This window comes from Zingiber officinale, chromosome 6A (assembly GCF_018446385.1).
Source record: "Zingiber officinale cultivar Zhangliang chromosome 6A, Zo_v1.1, whole genome shotgun sequence".
Classification (NCBI taxonomy): domain Eukaryota; kingdom Viridiplantae; phylum Streptophyta; class Magnoliopsida; order Zingiberales; family Zingiberaceae; genus Zingiber; species Zingiber officinale.
Window position 1 is genome coordinate 105202881 of NC_055997.1, and position 19170 is coordinate 105222050.

At 37.9% G+C, this 19170-nt stretch overlaps 1 protein-coding gene across 1 annotated transcript; it reads right to left on the minus strand.

The window, feature by feature from the left end:
* Positions 1-1115: 1115 nt before the first annotated feature.
* Positions 1116-3720, minus strand: LOC121995112 (exopolygalacturonase-like). Its single transcript, XM_042548939.1, has 5 exons — positions 3562-3720; positions 3155-3487; positions 2551-3069; positions 2171-2452; positions 1116-1334 (listed from the first exon to the last, which is right to left on the minus strand). Exons 1-5 carry the CDS (start codon positions 3718-3720, stop codon positions 1116-1118), a joined length of 1512 nt encoding a protein of 503 aa, XP_042404873.1.
* Positions 3721-19170: the final 15450 nt, after the last annotated feature.

The following is a 19170-nucleotide window of genomic DNA, read 5'->3' on the forward strand; positions in this document are numbered from 1 at the left end:
TTAATAGAATTAATAACTTAAGGTGATTTGGGTCGAACGTATTAAGTTCCGCAGGAGACCCAAGTCAAAACCTAAAAGAACGAATAGATTAAGTTTTGGATCAAACGTGTTAAGTTCCGCAGGCGATCCAAAATTTAATTTAAAAGAACACATGGTAGCTAGGAAAAGGTTCAGACCTTTGTACAAAATTTTTGTACAGTGAAATCTCTAGGTTTTTCGAGTAGCAACCAACAGAACCGAGTGGGGTGGCTGCTCGGCATGCTTCCACAAACACTTATGCTTATTCTTTCTTATCTTGAGCGTCTCAACTCAGCCGATGGCCAAGCTAGTGATGATGTCGAATTGGGCCTTTCACATCTTGGACCGGCAAATCACTCGCCTGCCCGGCCTGTGATAGGGGACGTTGGCCACCTTAACTTTGACCTCCATCGTAATAAAAATTTCTCAAGATTAACCTCTTCTTATCACCGCATCAGTGTCTTTCACCAATGACTTTTTGATGTTTGCTAAATCACTGCAAACATGTTCAGTGATTATTAGTTGATTGGACTATTGGAGGAAAGTATTACTGAAAAAACTGGTCTAACATTTTGAACATATCATGAGTCCTTTCTTTGTACACAAATTCACAGTAAACAAAAACCTAGGATGGCATTGATGACAAAATTTGGTGAACCATGATCCAAAATCCAAAGTATTGGTCAACCATTTATACCCTTTTGCTCAGACCAAATTGCACAATGGTAATTGAAAGTTTATGGGTTTTCTACCGGGAGTGGTATCTGTCAGGCCAGATCCTCTAGACCATCGTAAAAATGGTTCAGAGGATATTCCCTATGTTTATATTGGTGGGAATGTATCCACTTATAAAATAAATAGGGATCATGCATCCCAATCAATACATGGAAAGGGAGCATCCTCTGGATCGTAAAAAGTGGTCCAGAGAATCTCTCGGTATCTGTGCCCTTAGCTGTTAAAAAAAAGTAGATATATGATTGGTTGAATATTGCATGCCTTTTTGCATATTGGGGTTTAACCTATCATGACTCAAACTGACGACTCAAACTTGATTTTTTTGCTGTATTTTGATCACAATTTAAACACTATGGAGAATCTCAATCATCTTCATTATATCTAACAAGAATAATAGGAACGAGAACAGGAACAAGGAACAGAGAATGAAAATTTACTGATCCTCCCGACGGCAACCTGGCGAGGCAGTGAGCACCGACCACTCGCGTGGCGGCCGCTCGCGAGGCGGAGAGCAGCATCACGCAAAACGGCCTCCGCCTCTCGAGGCAGCGACTGTTGGCGAGGCAAAACGGCCGCTGCGACTGCACAGACACGAGTCTAAGTTGATATTTTATTTTTAAAATAAACAATTTTTAATAAGTATAGTTATAAAAATCTTATAAGGATATTTTAAAATAAGTGTCATCGAAAAATTATTATTTATTTTTGTAATGATATGAAACAGAGTAGACACAAATTGGATAAGCGAGATGGTATAATAGATATATAGCATACAAACAAAATTGCATCTAAAACAAATAATCATTTCAAAATCACAAACAACAAGACCTAGCTACTTCACAAAATGACAAATGCAAGAAATTAAGAATCTTATTAAAATGGAGTAAAAAGGTCTTACAAGTGATCTTATTCCAAAGAGATGTTTGAAATGGAAGAACAAAAGTTAAAACATCAAAAACCAACTTCTGAACGAGAAAAATAAGTTTTATTAATTAAGCAGAAAAATGAAATGGCAAACTCATGCCATGGATGAATGCAGACGGTTACTTTACTTAGAGGATGGAACACAAATGGAGTTTTAATATAAAACCCTAAACCACTAGCTTTCTAATGAGACTCTCAATGTACATAAACTCGGAACTATAAAATATGCCGAGCTTGTTGATGACTACCAAACAAAAGGACACAATAAATATAAATGACCTTTTATGTCAACTGTACCTAAGTGTCAATGGAGAATGCTGATGGTTTTTACTTATGTAGATATGCCCAAAGAGAATCGAGCGATTCATCAATGAGTATTTACTAGGAGAAGGAGAAGGCTAAAAACAAATAGAGAGGATATTGCATCCCTCGTCGTTGTCCTAACTGAGGTGCTTTTCATCCTATGATCCTTAGAGGAAATATTAATAGATACATATTTTCTATGGGAATTAGGAAGATGGCTAGAGGATTGAGGAGGTGTCAAACAAGATTTAGGATTCATAGTGCCAAAGCTTGTGCCTTGAGCATTGACACAAATCGACGTTGCATTTTTAATATCTGGGTTGGGACCGTTATAATCCAACGCGATATTGGATAGCTCAATATCTTGGCAGGGATACCATTCACTGCACACGAGACTAATGGCTGCTTTTGAGCTTGATGTCCCTCTGAAGTCTCTAAATTTCACGTCCTTGATCTGAACTTTAGAAGGCTCCTAGTGCAAACAAAAGATGATAATCAATTGATTAATAGTGTGTGTGTGTATATATATATATATATATATGTATATGATTGAGTCGTAGATATATGTACCGTGGCGTTACAATGAGAGTTCGGGCAGTATCTTTGGTCGATTATGATTGGATTTCGAACGTTTATCATGGTCATATCCTGAAAGAGGAAGTGAGCGGCAATGGGTGAGGATACAGACGTCTGCCATGTCTTGATCCTCACTCCATTGTCGGAGCGATTGAAGGTGCACTTGGTCACTGTCAAGCCCTCCACGTGCTTGTCGTTCAAGCCTTGGCCGAGGCTGCCCACGCTGATGCCGTGGCCCGGGCCGCAGGTCACGTTGGTGATGGTCACGTTCGTGACGTCTGGCCCGATGGAGATGCAGTCGTCTCCCGTGCCGATCGTCGAGCTCAGCACGCTGACGACGGAGGAGGCGCCGATGTGGATGCCGTCTGTGTTGGGGCTGTCATGGGGAGCTCTGATCGTCACGGAATCGATCGTCATCTCCTTGCACCCGTATACAACCATGTGGAAGAACTTGCTGTCGATCGAAGAAATGCCGGAAACGCTCCCGCTCGTCACGAAGCTCAACACCAACGTCTGCACAGTATTGTGATTTATTTGCTATTCATCATATATATATATATTATCAATTCAAATATATATACATAGAGAAAGAGATTACAATGGGGAGCCTTGTGCAGTGCTTTTCTACTGTGCAGTTGTTGTAAGGCCAGGCCGAAGCGCCTTGCCCGTCGAGGACGCCGCCGCCGGTGATGTTCAGTCCGTCGACGTACTTGAATTCGACCCAATTCTTCATAGTACCGTTCGCATTCTCTGGCGCGAAGTCATCGATATTGGTGCTCGCTAGCAAATTCCCGTTCAGTTGGAACTTTACTTTTCCGGCGCACTGCCCTTTGAACGTCAACGGACCGACCAAGTATGACCCTTCCGGAATCAACATCGTACTCTCACCTTGTGAATACGAACACGCTGCGCTCCATGCGCTCAAAAACGCCTACGTACGTACCATCATGCATGTATATATATACACTTCAATTCATCATATAATTAATTCTGCTTCGTCCTTACCTTGGAGTCATCGACTTTGGCATCTGCTTTTGCGTCATAATTCATCACGTTGAAAACTCCTTCTTCATTACTGGCTGCGACTCTCAAAGTGATGATCAACCATAGAAGCAGAAGCGGCATAATGAAGGGGAGAATAAGGACGTTGTGATGTGAATCCATACCGTATTAAAAGAAGGAAAGGATGATCAACGTATTTAAAGGAGGAAAAGAAAGAATAATTCAGTTGTATGATTGATCTGGTCTAGGGTTTTAGGATAACTATTAAGTTACTTAACTTATCCAAACTATCCATTAAAATTTGCCTATATTTTTAAAAGAGAATTTTTTTAGGATAAACTTTTAGGAGGATCTGGTCGTGTTAAAAAAAAAGGAGAATGTTTTTTTTTTAGCATAAACTTTATTTTATATTTTTTAGTTATTTAAAAAAATCTTGACTATATAATTATATTATAATTGATTAAAATAAAATTTAAAAATTGCTTTTTAATAATCAAATTGATTTGGTCTAGAAACTAATTAAATTTACTATTTATTTATTTATTTGACAACAATGAATATTGACGTGTTAAATCTAATATATATTTTTATTTTTAAAGATATTTAGTAAGATTAAAATTATCAGTCAATCTAACTTTTAATTTTCATGACTAATTAAAAAAATAATGAATATTTAATCTTACTGAACGTTGGATTCTTTTATATATATATATATATATATATATATATATCAAATTGAAAGAAAAGGAATATTTGATTTATCTATTAAAATAATATTTTATCTTTTGATTTGAAATTTTATAGGAGACTTTAATTATATTTCTAATAATTATCCTCCTCAAATAAAGGACGATTATTAATTTTATAGTTTGAGTATTCTCTTAAGCATCTAGTCATTCTTAACTTATTTAATGTCTCCTTTTAAATATCCGGTTACTCTTAACCTTCTTTAGATCTCTTTGTAAACATCTGGTCACTTTTGACTTGCTTTGGAACTCTCCACAAGTATCTGGTCAATTTTAACCTGCTTCAGTCCTCCCATAAGTATCCAGTTATTGTTGACTTAATTCGGGTCTCCCTTTAAGCATTCGGTCACTCTTGACCTACCCTGAGCTTCTCGTCAACTTCGTTCAAAACCACCTCACATGACATTCGTTCTAGATCATGACTTTGATACTGCTCGTTAGAACACATATGAGTTAGAGGGGGCGAAAAATAGCTCGCTTCGCTTCTTCAAACTCGATGTTGTAGCGGAAAACTTGAAGCAAAGATTCTACAATACTAACACTTGGATTTACTTGGTATCTACCTCCTTGAGGTAACTAATCCAAGGATCCACCCTTTATACACAACATCCAGTATGAAAACCTCATTCTTAGAAACTATTTGGAGGCAGAGAAGCCTTCTACAACCTTGTGTTCATGGAAATAACAAGAAAAATAAAAAAAATAAAAAAATAAATACAAAGAAAATCAAAAATAATTTTATAATAATAAAATATTGCTCAGTTTGCTATCTTGTTGTTTAGAAATGTCTCTTGATCATTTGAAAATGTAGCAACACTTCTCTTCAAACTTCTCAAGAACTGACTCCTTGAAATGTCTACGGGAACCCATTTTCTAATGTTCCTTTCGAATTGAAAAATGTCTTCCAATTGATTAACCTTACCCCCAATAGATTGTCATATCAGATTGATCATTCAAAACCTATAGAATGATTTTTTTCACCTGACCAGTCATACCAATCGATTGAGTGAATCGTTTTTGAAGCCTTCTATTTTCGTGAGAAAACACTCCCATAATCGATTGACCATGCTGAATCGATTCAACACTTTTTTGTTTCCTCACGAAAATTGTTCAATTGATCGCCCTAATCGATTGGCGATGTCGGAATTGATTGCCCTAATCAATTCTGACACCTTTTGTGCTTCATGAAAAATCTCCCAATCGATTAGGCAATTAGTCTACTTGATTTGAATAGCTTTTATTCAAATCTCATCTCCTGCCAATCGATCACTCTAATCGATTGACACTGCTCAATCATCAGACTGATCAATTCAAGTAGTAAACCCGAAATTCTGGATTTAGGCTTTGTCAATCGATTCCACTTCCTAGCAATCGATTACTAATCCTAATTTTAGTCTTTTCGAGGCTGAAATCACGTCTTGTCTAGCATTCGATTGACCTCAACCTACCAGGATTTTCATTGCCCAACATCCAATCATCTGTGACCTGTTGAACTTTTCATTGCCTAGCATCCAATCGACCCTAACCTATAGGGCTTTTTAGCAAGTGTCCAGTCAACTTTTGACCTACTTGGACTTTTCATTTCATATCTAGCGTCTGGTCTTCCATGACCCACTTGGACTTACTGTCTCGTGTCAAGTATCCAGTCTATTGGTGCAATCACCCTGAGGTCAAGGTTGATCAATTTAACTAACCTTGAGTTAACTTTAGCCTGAGTTTTGATGTTTGATAATATGAGAGACACTACAAGAAATTTTGGATTTAACCACACCAATAGACAACGTTGTTTCAAGAAACTGTTGTCTTTTTACCATTTAAACAATAGTTTTATTGAAAACCACTGTTGTTCATCATAATTTTTTTAAAATGACAAGAGATAACTAGATACTTATTTGGGAAAGTCCTACTTGGAAGTTAGGCGACAATAAAGCCCTAGTTGGAAACTAGGTAGTGAAAGTCCTAGTGGGGCTAGCAGTAAAGACCTAGTTAGGAACTAGGTAGTGGAAGTCCTAGCTGAGCTAGGCAGTGAAGAACTAGTTGAAAACTAAGCAATGGAAGTCTTATCGGGCCTAAGTAAAAAAAATTCTAGGTGGATTAAGGAGGATCACATATTAGTAAAAGAAAGTTCTAACTATAGTTAGGCAAAGGAAAATTCTATCTGAGGTTAGGCAGGGTGGAAGCCTACCGAGTAACTAGTCCTAATTAAGGTTAGGCAAAGGAAGGTTCAAGTGGGTCAAGAAGGATTGTATGTTAGCAAAGTAAAGCTCTAACTGCGATTAGGTAAGGAAAAGTCCTAACTAAGGTTAAACTAGGTGAAAGTCTACCTAATGACTAGTCCAAATTGGAGATTTGACAAGAGGGAAATTTAAGTAGGTCAAGGAGGACCACACTTGGTAATCGGAAGTCCTAGTGGAGCTAAGCAATAAGAAAGTCCTGGTAGATCAAGTTGATTGGATGCTAGGTAACGAAAAGTCCCAATGAGTCACGACTAACTTTGGGGTTGGGCAAAGAAACCCTAAACTAGAGTTCAGAGTTTAGGGTTAGGCAATCAATTAACTCAATCAGTTAGCCCAAGGTAGTGCCTAATCAATTGGGGCATGCTCCAATCGATTAGGAAGAGTGCCTAATCAATTAGAAGTGTTTTGCGAAAACACAATAAGGGACAGAATCGATTAGGCAATCGATTGGGCTTAGTCCAATCGATTAAGTCAATCGATTGGATAGGATTTCTAGCAAATAGAAGTTTGGGCAATCGATTGGCCTGAGATTCGTGACAGAATAGAGGCTTGGTGAATTGATTGAGATAATCGATTCATCCTTTGCCAATCAATTGTGCTAATTGATTGAGGCCTTTGTTACGAGAGATCATAGAGCTTGGGAATCAATTGGGCAATCGATTAGACTACTTTATCTTGTGAATAGAAAGCTTCTAAATCCATTGGAGCAATTGATTAGAAGCTATCGCGATTTGATTGGTATGACTCACTAATCAATTAGGGATTTTAAAAAGAACCGTTCTACAGGTTGTTGGACAATCGATTAGGGGAAAACCTAATCGATTAGGAGGTGAAAATCAGTTCAAACAACATTTATATAAAAGGGAGTTCGTCTAGGGTTTTCGCCACCGATTCTTGGGATGTTGAGAAAGAAGTGTTGCTGCATTTCTAACCGATCAAGATGCATTTCCACGCAACAAGATAGCAAGCTAACACTATAACAAAAATGTTAAAAGACAATGGATAAAATCTATTGTTGTAGCCATTTAAAAACCATTGTAATTAGTAGTGTTGCTAAAAGTGTGCTAAATGACAGTAGTTTTAAATCGTTGTCTTTGGACGTGATAGACAATATTTCTGCATCGACTTTAAATTATTGTCTTTTAATACCAAAGACAACAATTTTACAATGGTTAATGTGGCATCCCTAGTTTTTTTTCATATATATATATATATATATATATATATATTATATATATATATATATATATATATATATATATATATATATATATATATATATATATATATATATATATATATATATATATATATATATATCCAAGCATGTGAACGTCTCGAATCATAATTATACTTACAACCATAACATACTTTTAATTTAACTAAATTACTTAAATAGTTGTTAAAACAAATAACTACTAGTAACATTTGGAGCTGGTCATATAGTCCAAGAACTTATTCTACAAAAGGAAATATTTAGCTAATGCAGAAACTAAACTGGAAGGTCTTCGGGTTGTACTGTGATTGTCTTGAGCTGGCTCATTGGTCATTGCCTCCTGTCTCATTCATCTCATACCTCAAATAGTTAAAATATGTGAGTTGAGAGACTCACATATTCAAAATCATGTTATGCAATAGTTAGTACCTATAATCTAGTGTATTAAGAGAAACACATGCTACGTAACTTAGGACTTGTCTACTAGCATATCATGAACATAAGCATAGCCATTGACATAAGCATAAGAGCATAAACATAAATATGTAAGTAAGCTAAGCATAAGAACAGGATTGATAATGAGCATGTACATAAGCATAGACATAAGTATACTTGCATGACATCAACACACACATGAGAATATATACTTGATCATGAGCATGTATATAAGCATATGCATAAGCATACTTGCATGATATCAACACACACATAAGAATAGACTTGATCATGAACATGTACATAAGAATCGGCATAAGTGTACTTGCATGACATAAACATACACATACTAGGGATGAGCATAAACATAAACATAACTGCGTACGGTTAGTAAGCTCCTAGGCTAGGGTCACCGGTCATACTTACCATGTAGAATTTGGTGAGCTCTTGGGCTAGGGTTATTGGTCACACTCAACCACATAGATTTGGTGAGCTTCTGGGCCAAGGCCACCGGTCACACCCAACCACATAGATTTGGTGAGCTCCCGGGCTAGGGCTACCGGTCACACTCAACCACATAGATTTAGTGATCTCTTAGGCTAGGACAACCAATCACACTCTACCTCGTAAGGTTGGTGAGCTCCTCGGCTAGGGTCACCGGTTACACTCAACCACATAGATTTGGTGAGCTCCTGAGCTAGGGCTATCGGTCGCACTCTATCTCATAAGATTGGTAAGCTCTCGGGCTAGGGTCACTGGTCACACTCAACTACATTCATTACATAAGCATGAGAGTAAACATAAACATAAAGACGTAGGTAAACATGATTATGTACCTAAACATGTGATCACTACATAAGAATGAGCATAAACATGTACATAAATATAAACATGATCCCTACATATACTAGTAGAATTTTGGATTTTTACTTCGCCACTGGTTACTTCGACGATTATTAATTACGAAGTAATATATAACAATCAACTTCGTTAATAACACTAGTGAAGTAAAACATTATTTTTTTACTTCAGAATTTAAAAAACAAGGGCTTCACTATTAATTTTTAATAATATTTTACTTTGATATATTAGTTTTGATGAAGTAAAAAGTTTAAAAAAAATTATAATTTTTTATGTGTGAAGTAAAAAAGATGAACCAGATACAAATTAATTAAACTTCTAATTTTCCATCGTCGCTTCTAATTTTTACGAGTCTTAAACATTAACCTCGCTAAGACATAAATGCTCAAAATCCCAATTGCTAGCCCTAGCAGCCGCACGCCTCCAACCTTCCACTGCCTCTATTTTTTTGTCTCTAGCTTGCATCTCCATCCTCTAGCCTCGCGTCTCTAGCATTGCGTCTCTAGCCTTGCGTCTCCATCCTCTAGCCTTGCGTCTCCGTCCTCCAGCCTTGCGTCTCTGTCCTTTGTTTTTGCATCTCCAACCTTGCATCTCCGTCTTCCATTTTTACATCTCTAACCTTGCATTATAGGGCCAGTCTTCTACTACCCTCTCTCGGATCTAGTTCAGTGTTTGTATAAATCTGCTTTTTAAGTTCTTACTTTGACTGATTTCTAGTTCATCATCTTCGATTCTCAAGGAATCAACGATCATCAAAATTTTGAGGGATTATTTAGGAATTTAATGTTTTTTTTTCAAACCTGCAATCACTAATTTTATTTTTCTTGTTCTAGTCCCAAATCTGTTTCTATTGTTTTCTATTTTTCTCGTTACTCAAATAATGGAAGGATTGGTGGTATGTGCTGAAAGTAGTTTCGCTTACACGTCTATTTCAGTAAAACTGGATAATAATGCAGGTCATATACCTCTATATGTTGAAGTTGCATTTCCATATTTTTCACATTAGGATCTTCTTGTTGATATATGAACAATGAAGAAAAATCATCATCTCGAAACAAATCTGTAAGTTGAGAAATATTTTGTTTGTTGTTTCGTGTATGTTGTTTACAAGGAGTTTGTTGTCGCAGTCTATTAGCGCCCATATAGTTTTATTTTTATCTTTTAGATAAACTAGAAATGAGTCTATATTATTTATTTAATGGAATTTCAAATCCGCCGAGGAGATAGTTCATTAAAATTCTGTGAATTTTTTGATTTCATCTTCTTTGAAAGAGTTAGTAATTTGTATAGTAAAGTAACATCATATGCATTCTTGTGAATAATATTTTTGATTTGATTGGTAAAAGGAAATTGGACTATATTTTACCTTTATTTCTTTGCAAAAATAAACAATATTGTTCTACCATCATAGAAATACAGGATTTAAATAGATCATTGAAATGATTATGTTTTATGATCTCCTAAGTGTTAGATTCTATAGCTTTATGCAGTCTTACTCTAAACCTTTTGCTTATTTACTATAATATTTTTTAGGTTTTGATTAAATTCATATTAAAGAAAGGTAAAGTCATTGAAGTAGTTTGAAGAAGACCTTCATCTAGCGGTAAATAATACAAAAATTTATCGTTACAATTTTTTGGGATTTTGCTGTATTGAAATGGATAAATCTTGGATTCAATCGAATAGAAGGTCCAAACAATATGAAGAGGGTGTTGAACAGTTCATTAGCCATTGTTTACAGAATCCTCAGATTGACCCCAATTTAATTCATTGTCCTTCTTGCAAATGTATAAATCTTAAAAAAGGACCGGTTAAGTCCATTCAAGGGCATCTTTATTTCCATGGTTTTAGTCAAAATTATGTGAATTGGATTTGGCATAGTGAGTCTGCTGAAAATGATGGAGTAAATTTGAGTACCAACCAAGAGTCAATTGATAATTATCACGACGACTTTGAAATAGCTAATATGTGTGAGGTAGCATATGATAACTATACAGAAAATCCAAAAGCATTTATGGAATTTTTGGAGGAATCAGAGAGAACATTGTACAATGGATGTAAACATTACACAAAGTTGAGTGCACTTGTGAAATTGTACAATACCAAAGCAAGGCATGAGATGAGTGATGCCCTATTTTCATATCTACTAATGGATTTCGAGGATATGCTGCCAGATAATTATAATCTACTATAAAAAAATGTATGATGTAAAAAAGATATTGAGTTGTTTAGCTTTGAGTCATGAAAAGATTCACGCTTGTTCCAATGATTGCATCCTTTATAGGAAGCAATATAAAGACTGCATAAGTTACCCTAAATGTGGCTTGTCGCGGTGGAAGCTAACCAAGAATAATGTTGAGAAGAAAGGTGTTCCTGCCAAGGTGATGTGGTATTTCCCTACCTTACCAAGATTTAAGCTCATGTTTAAATCTTTAGAGACCTCAAAAAATTTAACATGGCATACAGACATTAGAGGAGTTGTTGGGTCAATTACGTCATCTAGTTGATCCACCAAGCTTATTCACCATCTTGGAAGTTGGTGGATCATATGCGACCCGACTTCGAAAGTGAGTCAAGAAATTTCGCTTAGCACTTGTAGCTGATGGCATTAATCCTTATAGCAACTTTAGTAGTCAATACAACTGTTGGCCAATCATGTTGATTACCTATAATCTTCCTTCAAACATGTGTATGAAGAGGAAATTCATTATGCTAACTATGCTCATTTCAGGGCCTAAATAACTAGGAAATGATATAGATGTCTATCTCGAGGTGCTAGTTGAAGATTTGCAATGATTGTGGGAAGGAGCTGATGGTGTCTATGATGCTTATCGAAGAGAGTTTTTCACTCTTAAAGTAGTCTTATTATGGACCATCAATGACTTTCTAGCCTATGGTAACCTTAGTAGATATACTACACTTGGTTATTATGCATGCCCACTATGCGAAGAAGATACTTATTCAAAGTATTTGGAAAATGGGAAGAAAATGTCATTTGTTGGTCATAGGCGATTCCTACCACGGTTTCATCCCTATTGAAGGCAAATGAAGGAGTTTAATGGCATGGAAGAACATGGAGAAGCTTCTACACCATTATCTAGGGTTACCTTATTTAATAAGCTTTCAGACATAAGGTGTGAGTTTAGAAAGAAGATTAGTTTAACAGGTAAAAGGAAAAAAAAATGCAAAGGAGAATAATGTGAAAGACAGTAAAGACAAAAGAAGAATTCAGAAAATGTTGGAAGAAGAAGTCAATTTTTTTCAATCTTCCTTATTGGAAACATCTGCATGTTAGGCATTGTCTCGATGTGATGCACATTAAGAAAAATGTCTTCGAATCCCTTATTAATTCTTTGATGAATGTTAAAGGAAAAACAAAGGATAATGTGGCAGCTAGGTTGGACATGGTTCAAATAGGAGTTAAGCCTGAATTGACCCCTAAATTTAGTGAAAAAAGAATATATCTTCCTCCTGCTACATGCTCATTCACAAAAATGGAAAAGTTACAAGTGTGTTAGTCGTTAATAAATATAAAAGTTCTAGAAGGTTTCTCATCAAACATGAAGAATCTTGTGTACATGTCTGAGCTAAAGTTAACTTGATTGAAATCTCATGATTGTCATGTTCTAATGCAACATTTCCTGCCAATACTTATACATGATGCACTACCAAAACATAAACTAATATTTTTTTAAAAAATAATTTTCAAAAATATTCTATTTTTACTAATTAATTTTCTATTTTGACAAAAAAAATTTAGAAGTTAGTTATCTATTTTAAAAAATCTTAAAAATTTTTGATAGACTTAAACAGAATAATCTTTATCAGAAAAAAATAAAAATAATTAGTTTAATGAACACAATTGATTTATTTTATCATAACAACTAATTTTATAAAGATAAATCTTAAAAATATTTTTCAACTCCGAAAATTCTTCTAAAATTTTCTAACTATGAAAAATAGATTGTCAAATACTAGAAAAATTAAAGTTCCCAAATTTCTATTTTCTTGAATGTTTAATATTAAAAATAAATTTTTTAAAAAATAATTTATAATAATTCAGATAAAATTCAAAAATTGTTAAAAAATTTTATTAAGATAAAAAATAATACGTTTTATCACATAAAAATAAAATTTTCAAAAATATGTCTACAGAGTATTTTTTAAATTTTCAAAATACTATTTTTAAAAAAATCATAGAAAATAATTTAACTTAAATGAAAATTTTAAACATTTTTTTGTTTGTAAATTAAATCATCAGATAGCAAAGAAAAAAATTTCAACTCAAAATATGAATAGTAGTCATTTAAATAATTTGTTTAAATAATGTGAAAGATAAAATATATTATAATTTAAAGCATTCATAAAATTAACTTTAAATTATATTAGCATGATTTGAGAATCCAATATAAATTATTTCCTACTGGATTAATCAAAAATTTTGGTGGAACATAATTTTTAGGAATTTTTCTAATTTGACCCCTATGGTTCCTAATATACCAGTTTAGCCATTTGTAATTTCTAAAATTTAAATTCCATACATTTTTCGGAGTTGAACCTGCATAGTCATTTTTCAATAATTTATTTATTTTTTAATTTATTGTTCTTATTTTTGAGTTTATCAAACAATTTTAATGGACATGCATTAGCTAATTTTCTTTTTAAATCCACATTTTCTTTCTTTAAATTATTATTTTTAGATTTTAGTTTACATAAAAATCTGGTCATTAAGGTTATTCCAGAATATAGTTGATTAGGGGGTAAGAGGTATACCTCACTTACTGTAACGCCCGAAAATTCTCAAACTTGCATTAGAATTATTCTACGATTTTTCTGGAATTTCTAGATATTTTTCCGGAATTTTCCGAGTAGCGGAAGTAGCAAAAATAAATATAAGCGTAAAACAGCCTAGGCGGGGATTGAACCCGAGACCTATGGTTTAGTGGACAAGGCTAGTAACCAGTGGACCCAGCAGGGCTGTGCTGAAAGGAAAGGGGAACAATCCTAGTTAAGTGGGATTTGGGCGGAACTCATCACTAAGTATAAATAGGAAACTTAAGTTGGGTTTGGGTTAATTTTGGTTCGGCAGCCATCCCCTCATAAACCCTCACCGTGACCTATCCCTCTCCCAAAAACCTGCACCGCCGCCCGCACCTCTCCCTCCTCCTCCTCCTCCTCCTCCTCTCTCGGCGCCCAAGCCCCAAGGGCTCTCGGATCACTTTCCGGCGACGACTCCAACACGAAAAGGGTTCTTCTCCGCGAGAGGAACGCGAAGACGTGAGCGGATCGTCGAGAGGACCATCTCCACCGGAGTTTTAGCGAATAGAATCGTAAGAAATTACGATTATGAGGTAAGAAACCCCTCACCTGCGGTATAATAGCTTCCGTTTGAGTTTTTATGCTTTAGTTAGGATGTATGCAGTTTTTATCAATATCTAAGGTGTATTTAACTCTCTTTTCAGATTAGGGTCTTAGTTGAACACCTTTAGATGGGCCGGGCATGTCTTCCCTCTTCAAATAGGAGGTTAGATGTTGTCGGGTGCCTAGAGGTGGTCTCCCTAATAGAAAGGAGAGTTAGGGCACGCTAGGTGTTCGATAAAATAGCTAGTTTAGTAAAAATGCACCCTAGGCATCTTTAACAGCTCAGTTAGATACATTAGAAGTATCTATGCAGTATACTCAGTTTATTACAGCTTATATGGATTAGATATCCAATGGGTGGGCTCCCATAGTCGCCTCTAGGTGCAGATAACCTAGTTCTAGGTTCAGATAACCTAGTTTCAGCAAAACAGTATTAGCTACTTCAGTATTTTACTTTCAGTTGGCACTGTACAGGATTAGATATCCATTGGGCTGGGCTCCCATAGTCGATCCCTAGGTTTAGATAACCTAGCTAGGTTTAGATAACCTAGTTAACCCTACTAAATTCGGGACTTGCAAACCCGGGTCTAGTTAGGGATGCGCGCATAGCAAGTACAGTTGCCAGGGCCCTACAGCAGCATGTTTAGTATTTTCACTTACTATGTATTAGTTTTCAAAACTCAAGAAAAATCAGTTATACCAGTTGAGTTTCATTGTAGCTTCAGTTTAGTTTAACTTAGCTCAGCATTATGCTTCAGTGAAATTTTCCATGTTAGATCTATGTTCAGCTTATGTTATGCCATGCTTGTATGATACTATGCCATGCCATGCTTGCATATTCAGTATGTTTTTCCAAAAGCATGTTTTAAAAGCATATTTGCATCGTATGCATGATTTAGTGAGGTAGATGGTTTCTTACTAAGCTTTTTAGCTTACAGATACTATTTTCCTTATACTGCAGATACAGGTAAAAGGAAAATGGACTAGCAGCGGAGGCTGGAGGACAATGCGAAGATGGTGTGTGTGTGTTGAACTGGAATCAAAGGTCCTTAGGGGACTTAGCAGGATGAACATTAGACTCTTTAGCATGTTTACCTTAGCACTTTACAGTTTATAGTTTAATACTTTCATCTTTATGCACCTTTAGTTTTGGAACGTACTAAACTATGAAAGAATGAATTAGATTGGTAGTAGTCATTATGGGAATGCTTGTTAATGCATGTTAGAAGTAGCTTCAATTGATTTAGAACTGCTGTGTGAGGTTTTGGCACGCTCAAGTGCTAAAATCAGAACTTCCGGGTGAAATCAGACTCTGATCGGTCTCCAGACCGATCAGGGTCTGAGCTGTGCCACTGGATCGGTCAGCCGACCGATCCAGCGAGATACAGTATGCTACTGTATCCTCCTGGATCGGTCAGCCGACCGATCCAAGCATACCTGGATCGGTCTGTCGACCGATCCATCACGGGACAGTAGCGAACCCAGGATCGGTCTGCAGGTTCCTGGATCGGTCCCCAGACCGATCCAGCCAGTGTTCGCGTGGGGGGTCAATGGATCGTTCCACGGACCGATCCAAAGCTCCAATTTTGCCTCCTCAGCCTAGCTATGATTATCTGGAAGGTAGTGGGACATGAAATCTCACTCTCACAGAGTTAACAGAGGCAACTACCATCGTTTAGTAAAATTTTTATTCAGCCCAGTTTTCCGCATTAGTAATTTAGCTGCAGTTAGCAAAGAAACTGTAGCGGTCCGCCTTGCAGCCTAGCGGTAGAAGGTGGGTCGTTACAGAGTGGTATCAGAGCCAAGTTCCATACTTCCTACACACACATCAGCATTGTACCTGCAGCTTCCAAGTAAGAATACCTCTACTCTCTATATGTTCCTTGCTTTCTTATTTCAGTTCATGTTTATATATATCTGAAGCATGCTAGTATATGATAGTTTTTAGACATGATATCAGTTGTTGTGAAACTATGAATGCTTTAGTTATGTATGTTCTCTATGTCATTAGAAATGACCCGAGGACGCCCAGCTAAGCGGGCACCAGCTACTGAGCCCCAGCAGGAGGCAGGCAGTTCAGTGCCCCCTCCAGATCTTACAGCGTTGGTGGCTCAGTTACAGCAGCAGCTAGCGGAACAGCAACAGGAAATAGCCACCTTAAAGGCTAACCAACAGCATACTCCTACCGTCACCCCGGAACCGAACTTAGCAACCCCAGCATTTATAGAGGTTCCACCAGTTCAGCCAACAGCACCAATACCAGCACCAGTAGTCCCAGCAGCTGAGCTAAGGAAAGAAGCTTACCTAATCCAGTGGCAGAGAGTTAAGCCCGAGAATTTCTCAGGCACTAGCGAACCATGGGATGCTCAAGCATGGTTCAAAACACTGGAGAGGATAATGGAGCTTCTAGACTGGCCGGAACAGGAGAAGGTTAAATGTGCTTCCTTCTGCCTGACAGGGGACGCTAGCATATGGTGGGAGAGAGTTAGAGCGAAGCGCCCAGTGAATCAGATGTCATGGGCTGACTTCGAGAAAGAGTTCTTCGAGGAATTCTTTCACATGCGAGTTACAGACCGCCGCTACGACGAGTTCATTGAATTTCGCCAGGGCAACCTCTCAGTGGAGGAAGCCGTGAAGAAATTCAACAGGTTGGCTCGTTTATGCCCAGAGCTAGTCAGCACAGAGAAGGAGCGAATCCGGTTGATGCTCAAGATGCTGAGGCCAGAGATAGCAGTGAACGTGGCTGGTGGCGTACATAAGCCACAAACTACAGAGGAGTTAGTGAGCAGCGCCTTGACCACAGAACATTATCAGAACAGCATAAAGCAGCAGAAGCAGGTCTCCTCAGAGTCCAAAGGCCAAGGAAGCTCTCACACTCAAAAACAGCAAGGCCACAGCTCTAACTGGAAGGGGAACTCCAACAGCAAGCGCAAATCAGGGAGTGACTCAAAAGGAGGACCATCTAGCAAGCGACCCAGTTATCCAAAGTGTGCTACTTGTGGGAAATTCCACCCTGGGGTTTGCTGCAAGGGCACGCGAGAATGCTTTGAATGTGGACAAGAAGGGCACATGGCCAAGCAGTGCCCGAACAAGACTGGTCTTCCTCAGCCACAGCAGATTCAGCATGCAGGCCAGCCAGCGCAGTTATATCAGATGCAGTCTGCCCTAGAAGGTCCCCTTATCAGCCAGGGCAGATTAGAGGCCCCTCCAGCTATGGCGAACGCGAGGATCTACTCACTCACCAGAGAGGACGTAGCAAATGCCTCGACAGTCGTCACAGGTCAGATTAGCATCTTTCAGTATAGTGCTACTGTTCTATTTGATACGGGGGCAACCCATTCCTATATAGCCAGGGTGTTCTCCGAAAGATTAGAAATACCATCAGAAGTACTCAGTGGTCAGTTTTTGACGACACTACCTTCGGGAGAAGTTATGGCATCCACGCACTGGCTCAGAGCAGTGCCAGTCATTATAGCAGACAGGGAACTCTTCTGTGATCTGATCCTGCTAGAAATGACTGACTACGACGTCATCCTGGGAATGGACTTTCTGATCAGATACGGTGCTTCCATAGAGTGCCGTAAACAGAAAGTCGTATTCCAACCCGAAGCAGAAGCACAGTTTGAATACATCGGCGAACCGAAGAGAAAAGCCAGAAGATGGCCAGAGGTTGATGGATTCGGATGTACGGGTACCTAGCACATGTAGTCAGTACTAGTCAGGGCAAGGACCAACAGCTAGCAGAGGTCCGAGTCGTATGTGACTACCCAGCAGTCTTCCCTGAGGAATTACCAGGCTTAGCACCAGACAGGGAGATTGAATTTGAGATAGAGCTCTTCCCCGGTACTAATCCCATTTCCAAAGCGCCTTATCGCATGGCTCCAGTAGAACTGAAGGAACTTCAGGAGCAATTACAGGAGTCACTCACCATGGGGAGCGCCTGTATTATTCGTAAAGAAGAAGGATGGAAGCATGCGACTGTGTATAGACTACAGATCCCTGAATCAAGTCACGATCAAGAATAGGTATCCTCTTCCGAGAATCGATGACCTGTTCGACCAGCTGAAGGGAGCAGCAGTGTTCTCTAAGATAGATCTCAGATCGGGTTATCATCAAGTGAAAGTCAAGGAAGGGGATGTACCTAAGACAGCATTCAGGACCAGATACGGACACTACGAGTTCGTAGTCATGCCCTTTGGCGTGACCAATGCTCCAGCTACATTCATGGACCTTATGAACAGAGTATTCAGGGAATACTTGGACAAGTTTGTCATCGTGTTCATAGATGACATCCTTATCTATTCAAGTACTCAGGAGGACCATGCAGAGCATCTGAAGACAGTTTTGCAGATCCTTCAGCAGAAGTACGCCAAATTCACGAAATGTGAATTTTGGCTAGACCAGGTAGCCTTTCTCGGTCACATCATCTCCAAGGATGGTGTTATGGTAGATCCCACAAGATAGAAGCGGTAAGTAACTGGAAGAGACCTAAGAACGCCAAAGCTTTCCGGGATTAGCAGGATATTACAGAAGTTTGTAGAGGACTTCTCCAGATAGCCTCCCCAGCCTCTTACCGAAGAACAGAAATTTCAGGTGGAGGATGTGAGAGCGGCTTGAGCTAAAAGGAGGTTGACCGGTGCTCCGTTTGGCTCTACCTGACACCAGCTTTGACATCTGGTGATGCCTCTAAGTTGGGACTAGGAGCAGTACTGATGCAAAACGGCAAGGTGATCGCCTATGCCTCCAGACAACTCAA

Coding starts and splice junctions, on each gene's coding strand:
- LOC121995112 (XM_042548939.1), bottom strand. CDS start 3,720: ATGGATTCACATCACAACGTCCTTATTCTCCCCTTCATTATGCCGCTT. Junction 3,488..3,561: donor CCAAAGTCGATGACTCCAAG/GTAAGGACGAAG, acceptor GTACGTACGTAG/GCGTTTTTGAGCGCATGGAG. Junction 1,335..2,170: donor CTAATTCCCATAGAAAATAT/GTATCTATTAAT, acceptor GTGTCTGTGCAG/TCGCAGCGGCCGTTTTGCCT.